Here is an 11154-nt window from a genome sequence, read left to right as displayed (position 1 = left end):
TTAGTTTATCTATTGTATTTTTATACAAAATATTTTGATTTTGTATTCTAGACATATTATAAATATAATGGAAACAAATTTAAAAGACACATTTTGACAACATTTTATACAACGTGAGTAATAGACGCATGCGCATGTATCTCTCTGACTTGACTTCCGTTTTGTACTACCTTCCTTTTCTTCATAAACGTTCAAGATGGTAGGTGAAGTTTACATTTTATGGTGTTTTCTAAATCCATTATTAAATTTTTAATCCTGAGTTTATATAGTTTATAAAAAACAGTGTAATTAAAGAAATAATATTTACTATAATTTTGAATATACATTTTATATTTCTTCGTCAAAATAATATTGTTGTCAATGATGAACATAACCTTTAAAATACATGAATGTTCAAGCTTCTTCTTTTATAATCAAATAATAATGTATAGTCAACAAAATTTTGCAAATAATATCAGTAAAAAACTCTTTAGACTTTTTGGTTTAAGTTGTCCTTGATATTAATATTACGAAAATGCATATTCGACACTATCAAATTTTTCTATTTAGAACTATAACTTTATGTGAACATTGAAATGTGATCCATTTCATTTACAGGTAAACGTACCGAAGCAAAGACGTACTTTTTGCAAGAAATGCAAAGTACACAAACCACATAAGGTAACACAATATAAAAAGAGCAAAGAAAGACATGCGTCACAAGGTAGAAGACGTTATGACCGTAAACAACAAGGTTTCGGTGGTCAAACAAAACCTATATTCAGAAAGAAGGTATGTTTATTTTACAGATTATGTTATATGTACATAAAAAAGAAAATATTTAATATTATAAAACATATATATAATCTGTAATTGTATTTAAAATATCTTCGTACATACTATCATTGCTACATATTATCAATCAATACAAAGATTTGTGTTACAATAGTATTTCTTTTTCATCGATAGGCTAAAACTACCAAGAAGATAGTGTTAAGAATGGAATGTACAGAGTGTAAGTACAGAAAACAAATTCCTCTTAAAAGATGCAAGCATTTCGAATTAGGTGGTGACAAGAAACGTAAGGTAAATACATTACAACAATTTTTACATACCAAAGTCTATAAAGTACTAATCTTTAAAATACTAATCTTTAATATATTATTATTTTCAGGGACAAATGATTCAGTTCTAAATGATTTATTTTACGCTATGTTCTGTAAATTTAATAAGAAATAAAATAAATCTGAATTTTTATATTTGTTTATTTTATTAAGAGTGATTTTTTTGATATAACAAATATGTTAACGATAGTATGTTTATAACATTCAATAAGTTAGTCACCTTGACTCGCAGTTGTATTTGCCACATTCGATTTGCCTTTAGAAGAAGGTATATGTTGAGGCTCGCTGTTATGGTTAAAAGATAAAAATGCTGTTATTGTTGATTAAAAATGCAGAATAAAAAATTACAACAAATGGAATGAATATTTGCAATATAAAATTTATCCTATAAATAGAATCATGCATCTTTACAATTTCAAAATGCAATGAAATAATGATTTATTATGATTACTAATAAAAGTAAAGACTTACTCCAAAACAGTCGGGTCGAGTCCTTCTTGTTGTACTTGTAATTTGACTGCTTCTTTTTGTGCACCAAAATGAATCATTCTAAAATATTTATCATAACGAGGATCTCTTTCAACTTGCTGTATAGAAGATTCATTGCTACTAGATTTGTTTTCCTCTACGTTATCTGGTTCATCTATTTTTGAGACTTCTACATTCTCAGATTTAACTTCATTGTTTTCTTTGATGTTATCATTTTGAATATCTGTGCATGGTTGCAAGTCTGGTATCGAAGATAACTGATAAAAACAATACATGATGTTAATTAATAAATAGATTTAATATTTAATAGAAATAAAAAGTCTTGTTAATTTTTTTAATACATACCCGAGATTCAAGAATTGCTAGAGATGCTTCTACTCTTTGAAGTTTATTTTCAAATTCAAATAATTTCTCTTCGCATGATAGTGCAAATTTATTAAGAAACGTTACAGTATGTATAATAAAATGATTAATAAAAGAAATTGTTCTTTTTTGATTTATTGGTGGAACCTTTGAAGGAAAAATAACACTCTTTAATTATCATTAAAATTAAAGTAAAGATAATATTAATTTCAAGTTATACGTTACATGCAAAGAAAAATGGATGTTTAAATATTTCCACCTTTGTATAATCGATAGTAGGCTCGATAATAGGCATTTTATAATCATTCATCCTGCATATAAAAGTAATTTTACATAAATTCTGTGAAAGCAATAAGTGTCAAATTGAGAATCATATTTCCATAGATCATTAGTTACTGGTTGGTTAACTTCATCCATTTTCTTAACTTCGTGTCGACATCTATTAAGGTATTTCAGTACTTACGATTACATGTTGAATATACTCTTAAAATAAATAAAATGTTATATTTTAAAATTATACGTAAAAGAAAGTTATCAGAAAATATAAAAAAATGTCAATATAATTTTTTTATAAGAGGATGAATCATTTAAGAGAATCGAAAAGTTTCGATTTCTCTTTTATCTAATAACATAAAGTATCAGAAGATAATTACAGAGGTATTTCGACTGTTGGAAAATAAGCTTGATCTATTGTATAGTACCACTCAATAATTTCTTTAAAAATTGTCCAGTAAACTCTAAGTCTATGTAGTTAGACTCAAATGGCACTTTCTTTTCCAAATTTATGATAATTTATGGTTCTTAAAAGTCTTACTAATAGAAAATGCCTTTATTTAAAATTCTGGTTTTAATTTATAAGAAAGATTATATGAGCTTTAAAATAGTTCTATTATCCTCGATGCCGTTAGTAACATACCGTTAATTCTGAAGAAAACCGGGTTGAATAGAAAAATGTATTGAAATAAGCAGGTATACGATGACTAACGTATCTTTTGAAATAAATCTTTTCTCAAATTTTATTTTCTATTATACTCTTAAGAATATTATCCTAAACCTTAAATACAAACTTATAATGTTTTTCTTAAGAATAATAAATGTAATAGTATAGTATAAGTATAGATAAATTAACATATTTTTTATTAAAAGAATTTGTAATTTTTATAACAATACATACATCAATATTTCTTTTATAGAATGTTATATAATTTCTTATATATATATTAAATTTAAATGGAAGAATATAATTATTTATACATGTATATATTAAATTTAACATATTTGTGATTTTATTTTTTCTTTGCTTCATCAATCAAACACAATAACTCTCTCCGTTTAGACTTAACATAAGAATTAACAGTATTTAATTTACAATCTCTTATTTTACCATTTTCTAAAGCATGACGAGAAATTATATCCGTAAAACATAAAACATATAATCCACAATCATATCCATTATCTTGTTGCGGACATTCCACTTCAATGAATTTTTTCTCATTTTTACAATGAAAATACAACATGAGGTTATTAGTAAAGATTGAAGCTATCGATCCATTGGTACCTTGATAAGAATCAAAATGAAAATAAGTTTCTTCTGGCCTAGAATATACTAATAAACTCCAATGCGATCCACCAGGAACATCTTTTCTATTCATATTATTTAATGGGAAAAAAATAAATTTCTTAATAGGAGCTTCGATGGGTTCTAAAAATATATCGTACTGCGACGGATCTGTCATTTTCAATAGTTGAGTTAATTCCGGACTAATATAAAGTATTTCATTTTTATTTGGGATATTCAGATGATTATCTAAATACTCAAGGTAAAATCCAATAATAACATCATTGAGCCAATGTTGACCTTTCAGTAAATCTACATCAGAATTGCGAAGTAGACAATCTTGATAGCTCAGTACTATTTCGTTTGGATTTTTATTTGCCATGTTATAAGTAATAACACAATTTAATTCATTGCCACTGATCACGTTAGTAAACAAGCTATCCTTTAAGGTTATGTTTTAAATTAGACATCCATATATGATATCTTAATATTCTGATACAAATTTTTCATATGAAATTGATAATTGTAGAAATAATATAATAACAATGTATTTGTAATACATAAATAATTTATAACGTAATTTATAAGAATTTTCTGTTATTATTATTATTCAGTTTGACTCACTTGCTATTATATAGCATACAACAAGAAATCTAATCATTACCAACGATCGACCATGGTCATAAAAAATTAAAAAAGTATATTCGTCGAATAAATATCAATAATAAATATTATCTTTGAATGTTTGTTGAACAATCATATAATTGAATAATTTTCATAAATTTTTTTTATCTTAATGATAATACGGAGCATAGTTTTGTACAAAACAATGTAGTTCCCAACTTTATCTTTCGAAGTTAAAAAATTTTTGAAGACCGACATATTATGTTTTTAACTGTCTAATACTATTAAAATTTTATCAAACAAATTTTCAATTTTATGCAAGTGAACATGTTTCTATAAATTCCACGTTGAGAAACACTGCTTTAAGTAATGGACAAGGCTAAGTTCAACGAGTCATATGCTTTTGTTTATCATAAAAAGGAAAACTCCTTTCTTACCAAACGATATGTAATACGTATAATATGAAAAAATTAAATAAGTTCACTTAAATTTGGCGACAAATATATTAAAATTCATAAACATATGGATTTTGAAGGTACAAATTTATTGTCAACGATTTATAATAGACACGCTCTATTAGGTATGAATTAGATGGCAAAGGATCATTACTATAAGGTTGACTGTTTTCAACGCATCATCGGATAACATTGATATCTTTCTAACGGAACACTGTGTAATATTATTTAAAGATGTATCTTTGTAAAGGAAAAGGTAAAGGAAAGTCAATCAAAAATATTAATGCAATAATGCAAAATATGATTGTTTAAATATACTAATTAAAATTATATTAAAGATTAACTTTAAAGATTTTTTTTTAAGAAAATATTTAAAAAAAGGTTGAATTTTTAATATCAAATGAAAAACATTATCAGTTTATAAAAATTTCTTTTCATTTTTCAGTAAGTTCTCGAAGATGTTTATCGATGTTCAAAGATTGATCGAGGGAGAAGAAATCAATAAAGGGGATGATATCGTAGCTCGAGACTTTAATGAGGGTTTAGCCTGGGTCTGTTAAGGTCCCCCTTTGTACAAAAGCGAGGAAATTCAGTGAAAGAAGCATCAGTGACAGTGCTTTCGAGGTTAGTGGAACATACGAGCTGTCTTGTTGTAAGACATAAGTCGCTTTTACGAATGACTACGTTGTCTTTTTCTAACTCTATAAACACATTACAGATACAGTAACGTAATACCATCGTTAGTTACCTGGAGATATTAAAAAAAGATATTTATATTTTCTCTCCATTCAAGGTAATAAAATTTTACCTTTAGATCGTTAGAAAAGTTCTAAAGAAATTAAAACATTGAAAGGTGAATAGATCTAGGTATGTTCGTTTGCAGATGTTTTTGGTAGATGAGAAGGAGAGAGAGAGAGAGAGAGAGAAAGAAAGAAAGAAAGAGAGAGGTGTTGTGAAAGGTCGAGATTCTTTATTAATAATAAATGGAAAGAAAAAGAAATGAAATTAAGATGAGAAAAAAAGGTTAACGTAGGATAAGGAAGAAGCGAAGAAAAAAAAATTTTGTGTTCGCCGGAAGTCCAAGTCCCATCATAGTTTGTTGCTACGTCACTGTTAGGCCCCCGTGACACACATCAATGGTAGCGAAACTAACGGTACAAGCGACGATGACCTACTCCTCGTCTTGCTCGACTCTCCTCCCTTTTCTTCTTCTTCTTCTTCTTTAAATACCTCTTTCTCTCTCTCTCTCTCTCTCTCTCTCACAAGGAGGATTCACGAGTACAGAAGAGTCGATCCGATCCTCGTCCTCGAGAGGGGCGATCTTTTTCCAAGTGAACGTTCACGTTGCATGGGCGGTGGGTGACGAGAGAACGAGGAGGAGACTCGAGGTAGGCGAAGAGAGAGGCCAGTAATGAAAGCATCCTCTTTGCACGCGGAGGTGCTGTCATGTAGCCACGAGCCCCTCTACCCTTCGCGAGTACTCCGCGCGAATACTCTTCGAGCTTTCTTCTCTAATATATACACCTTTTTATTTTATTTTCTTCGTCAAAGTGCCGATAAACTGTCAGTGAAACCGATAGACGACAGTGGCCATAAGCGGGACCGCGACGTTGATTGTGTCGGGGCCCTCGCTCGTAAAGAAAGAAAAAAACAAAAAAACAAAAAAAAAAAAACAAAACAAAAAGAAAAACGAAAACAAAAAAAATAGAAAATAAAAAAAACAATAAAATTAAAATAAATAAAACGTCCAAAACGACGTGCCCCAAACTAAGCGAGTTATGAAATTAATCGCGTTTCTTCTTCTTCAGGTGAGTTCATTAACATGAGTCTAAGTTTAAGAGCAAACCTTTTTTTTTCCTTGAATCTTCTTTTTTTACATCTTTTTTCATCTTCTCCTTTTTTCTTTTTGTTTTTCTTTTTCAAGTCATTACATTAACTGTAATGCATCAACTTCCGCCCTATTATCTTTAACTCGCTTTACGAAAACCGGTCAGTCAATATTCATCGATTGAACTCTTGATCGAGTCGAGATTTCGGACTCGATTTGCGATCCCGCTTGCACGTGGTAATGACAACACGAAGCCTGTAGCATTAACGGGATCGTGCTAACTAGTCAGTGATATGTTAATCTGATCGACAACCAACATTCGATTACTATTTATCATTTATTTGATATATTATATACGTCACGCACACGCATATACGCATACGACGTAATTACAGGTGATCAGAGTGCAGCTAGTGAGATGTCAAGGAAATGGTGGTGGTGGTCCAAGTACTTTTGGATACGACGCATCATCAGCGTGCAGCAAACCATATTCGCGTGCCGGACGTACAATTGCATTCGCCATCGTTAATCTTCCATGTGACTTTCGCCGGCAGAGCTGGTGCACAATCGCTGGTAGCTCCTATCCCTGGTACTTTATTTTCTTTATCTTTTTATTATACCCCATATGTATGTATCCCTCTTTGAAAATATCGATATAGTTCTTGATACAACATACTTTTTCTTTTCATTTACCAAATCAACCTATTCAAAGTTTCTATTCCATTGACATAGATAGATCGAAGAAAGTGTTTCGCAAGCGTACGTCAAAACATATTTTTCATCTATTGAATTTGATATGAGTAGAACATGATCCGACTACGTAATTCTACTATGCTTTAGTTCGATATATTAATAGAACACATATATACAAATGTGAATGATTCGTTTATGTTCATTCGATTATTTCGATCGTAGGCATGCCGTACGTCGTTTTGTACAAGAAAATCAAGGTCTGATGAGACGTATGTATGGCGATGAAAAATATATAAACGTTTTGAAGGCAGAATTTGAGAAGAATGACATAGAATTAAAGTATGATGATTACTATCATCATTTTTCCGATGACTCTAGGTAAGTACCATGATATAAAATGTCTAAAAAATTTACAAAAAGGATTTAGTGATTCTCTAACATATTTATTTTGCTGATAAATCATAGGGGATATCAATACGAGGACGAGTTTGATTCGATAGAAGACGAAGAGAGGATTCTAAGAGTCGATGACGAAGAATATGGGGGTCGTAGTTTCACTAGTAGATCCTTTAACGATCCTACAACTAAGAGATTTGGTAAATTTCCAAAATTGAACGAATACACCAGATTGAAAGCGACCGATGATTCCTCCACTAGCACAACAACAATGGTAACTTCTACAGCGACGAGTACAACAACGTCATCGACTACGATAGTGTCTTCCATGGGATCTTCGACTACGCCGGTAACCTCGACTATGGTTGCCTCAACAACAGCTTCATCATCTAGCGTTGATGTTACTACAAAAGAGATCGATAGTACACAATCCTCGGCATCAACGACACTTAAAAGAGTGGACAACGAAGTCGAAGTGAAGAACGAAACAGTTATACACACGCAGATCGTTCGCGAGCAGAATTTAAGCATCAACGAGATATCCGGACAAGTTGATAGAATAGATGAGAAGATTGATGAAAAAGTTGAAGACAAATTGGAAGAGCCAACGGAACAAACGGAAGTACCAGAATTAGACATCGAGGATGATTCGAATATTGAGAGTTTGGATGCGCCAACTTCGTCAACAGTTTTCACTAAAGATTCCTTCGACGTAGGCAAAGAAACGACTATTCACGAGACCTTTGTCAGTGACGATCAACAGAAATTCAGACCGCGTCCAGAATATAGACCGTCGACGAGACCAGCAACGGTAAATATGGAAGGTCAGCTTTATCAAGACGTTGCCGCGAAGGATCAACAACAGGAACAACCTGTTTTGAAACTCCGTGGAGTGTGAGTATTTGCATGAATGTGGATTCATGTAAAATAATTTTAACTTAACTTAATGTAATAGATTCATTTGTGGTATATAGAAATGCCTGTCCTGTAAAAGAAGAAGTAGTAGCACCATTTTGGGCTAATAATACTAGAGGCGAGGTACTTGCTCTGCTTAATCTTTATCCTTTTGAACAATACGTCCATTGGGAGAAGTGCACGTAAGTAGCAATAATATCAAACGTTATTTCATTTTCTCTGTTATATTTCACTCTTGAATCTGAACAAAAGATTTGAATTAATCAAGTCTTTTTTAATTTTTTTACGCCAGACACGAAAACAAGCAGATGTACTGTAGGGATGGATGCAGATGCGAACAGCAGTATAGACTTCATAGACTCTTAGCTTATGATCCCAATAATGAGTGTCGTGGCATATTTAGCGATTGGTTCAAGTTTCCAAGTTGTTGTGTTTGTCGCTGTTACGACTTGCCTCTTGAATTTCGGGTTACATCGCGATCGCCTCGCACTCAAAAACAAAGGCTCAGGGTCCAGCCACCTCGTTCTAGATTCTCCTAATATTAAATGACAGAAAATATACATAGTGAGTCATCGAAAAAGGTATACAACGAAATTTAGGTAATGTATATTGTTTCACTTCAAAACCGATTATTACAACAAATTAAACGTAAAAGACTGTTTTAATAAGAAAAATAAGAAAAAGTGAAGCAATTTGTTTTGTTAGTTCACATGATGACGCATCCTGTATATTCATATATATATATATATATATATATATATATATATATATATATATATATAATATACATACATAATATACCTATAAATGACAAGATTTTCGTATACGTTAGCAGCGCTCTTGTATAAAAACTTAGATTTATTTGCGCACGCAAATAACGAAGGTTATTTATTTAACGAAGAAGATTTATTTATACTTTCAATAGAGACAAATAAGATAATGGTTTATTATTAACTAATTTGTTATTATTAACTATTAACGCGATTATTTAATCATAATTAATACCAAAATAAGTACAGTCGTACAATACGATCGTTTGACAAAAAATATTAATATATAAATATATTATATATACATATATATATATACATAATACATAATTATATATATAATAATATAATATATATTATATGCATACATATATATACATAATACATTTATGTATTATTATAAATATATATACATACATACATACATACATACAAATATTCTATTCAATAACAAATGTCTTCAGATATAATATTTGTTATGTAGTTTAAAAAAAAAGAAGTATAAGGCTCGTGAGTAAAATGATTTAAACAGCATACATCTTTCGTTACTTTCATTTATTAATAATTTGCGTTTGAACGATTTTATATACATTTATAGATACACGCAACACGCGTATTTTGCTTGCACGCGATTCGCTGACTTAATTATCTATGATTATATAAGTATATATATATATATAATAACAACAGCCAATACAGAAATTTTACTCGTAATTTCTTGAAAAGATATAATCAATTGTTATTTATCAAGCCTTTTAACGGGTATAATAACGCATTCAAAAAAAATTGCTTAATTTAACGCATGATTTACTCACAACTCTGTTTGCAATAGTCTTTTTTTTTTTCATTATTTTATTTAGTTTCCGTGTAACAAACGTGATAATTTTTTAACAAACGGACTCGATTCCAAAAATTTTATTTGATAGTTTAAAAAAATTACGCTTGCCATAATTAACTTTATGCAAAAAAAAAAAGAAATTACAATTGTACGTTTACACGACGAAAGAAACTTTTGAAATAATAAAGAACGATGAACATTCACGTTCTTTTGAACGTATGACTTTATTTACGCCAAAATAGCGCAATAGTGATATCAAATAATTACCTTACATTGATCAATGTTACATATGCATACACACAGGTGTATATATTTTCTATAAATATATATATTTATCCGCGTGCATATGATATGATATAATAATAATATTAATATTAATAATAATAATAATAATAAAAATAATAATATTAATAATAATATATAATAATAATAACATGAGACGTTAAAATCGTTAATATCACGTCGTAATACATGTATGTACATATTATATTGTTTATATATAAATATATACATACATATATCCAATATACGCATGTATGTATAAAGAAGCTGTGTATATATAAATAGAAATACAATTATAAATATAGATTAAAATATATTTGGTATCAAAACCATTGCAGGGAAAATATTTGAAGGAAGAAAACTTAATATATATATATATATATATATATATATATATATATATATATATATATATATATATATACATATATACATATATATACATATATATACATACATATACATATACATATATATATATGTGTATATATATATATATATATATTGTAAATCGCTTTGCATTATTCTCGCAATAGTATGTAAGATAACATAAGTGCATATGTTTTTTAATTAACAAAATGTTTATAATAAAATCAAGCGGATAAATAAAGTGAACCTTTCCGTTAATGAAGTACACGTTGTAAAAAATATTTACGTTTCATTGTAGGTTAATAAGTTTCCCTTATACCGCATTCTCAACTTGTTTTTTTTTCTTCTTATTAATATTCATTAAACGTTCATCTGATCGAAAAATAAAATATATAAAGGTATTTTTCTTTCTCGACTTTTCTTATGAAGTGTAGTACGCATCAAGTAACGGTTAGGTACTATATGTATGTA

The 11154-nt window shown here is 29.3% G+C and overlaps 4 protein-coding genes across 7 annotated transcripts; 2 read left to right on the top strand and 2 right to left on the bottom strand.

Annotated features, from left to right (window-relative positions):
- Positions 1-56: 56 nt before the first annotated feature.
- On the top strand, positions 57-1466 carry LOC124424975 (60S ribosomal protein L44). The gene is made up of 4 exons (XM_046964674.1): positions 57-199; positions 598-771; positions 949-1065; positions 1154-1466. Exons 1-4 carry the CDS (start codon positions 197-199, stop codon positions 1172-1174), a joined length of 315 nt encoding a protein of 104 aa, XP_046820630.1. The 5' UTR covers positions 57-196; the 3' UTR covers positions 1175-1466.
- Positions 1227-2374, bottom strand: LOC124424973 (WASH complex subunit 3). 2 transcript variants are annotated; one of them, XM_046964670.1, is made up of 4 exons: positions 2215-2374; positions 1938-2102; positions 1575-1849; positions 1227-1388 (listed from the first exon to the last, which is right to left on the bottom strand). In XM_046964670.1, exons 1-4 carry the CDS (start codon positions 2263-2265, stop codon positions 1316-1318), a joined length of 564 nt encoding a protein of 187 aa, XP_046820626.1. In that variant the 5' UTR covers positions 2266-2374; the 3' UTR covers positions 1227-1315. The 2 variants fall into 2 exon arrangements, with proteins under 2 accessions (XP_046820626.1, XP_046820625.1); XM_046964669.1 differs by having other exon boundaries at positions 2181-2359.
- An 844-nt stretch (positions 2375-3218) lies between these two features.
- On the bottom strand, positions 3219-4233 carry LOC124424971 (sentrin-specific protease 8-like). The gene has a single exon (XM_046964668.1). It carries the CDS (start codon positions 3893-3895, stop codon positions 3242-3244), a length of 654 nt encoding a protein of 217 aa, XP_046820624.1. The 5' UTR covers positions 3896-4233; the 3' UTR covers positions 3219-3241.
- A 263-nt stretch (positions 4234-4496) lies between these two features.
- On the top strand, positions 4497-9872 carry LOC124424968 (protein spaetzle 4). 3 transcript variants are annotated; one of them, XM_046964665.1, is made up of 8 exons: positions 4497-4848; positions 5038-5216; positions 5311-5385; positions 6816-7009; positions 7336-7491; positions 7579-8403; positions 8484-8606; positions 8717-9872. In XM_046964665.1, exons 5-8 carry the CDS (start codon positions 7376-7378, stop codon positions 8961-8963), a joined length of 1311 nt encoding a protein of 436 aa, XP_046820621.1. In that variant the 5' UTR covers positions 4497-4848; positions 5038-5216; positions 5311-5385; positions 6816-7009; positions 7336-7375; the 3' UTR covers positions 8964-9872. The 3 variants fall into 3 exon arrangements, with proteins under 3 accessions (XP_046820621.1, XP_046820620.1, XP_046820619.1); XM_046964664.1 differs by lacking the exon at positions 5311-5385; XM_046964663.1 differs by lacking the exons at positions 4497-4848; positions 5038-5216; positions 5311-5385 and adding an exon at positions 5992-6400.
- Positions 9873-11154: the final 1282 nt, after the last annotated feature.

Source organism: Vespa crabro, chromosome 6 (genome assembly GCF_910589235.1).
Source record: "Vespa crabro chromosome 6, iyVesCrab1.2, whole genome shotgun sequence".
NCBI lineage: Eukaryota > Metazoa > Arthropoda > Insecta > Hymenoptera > Vespidae > Vespa > Vespa crabro.
This window is presented reverse-complemented; position numbering and strand designations above follow the sequence as displayed.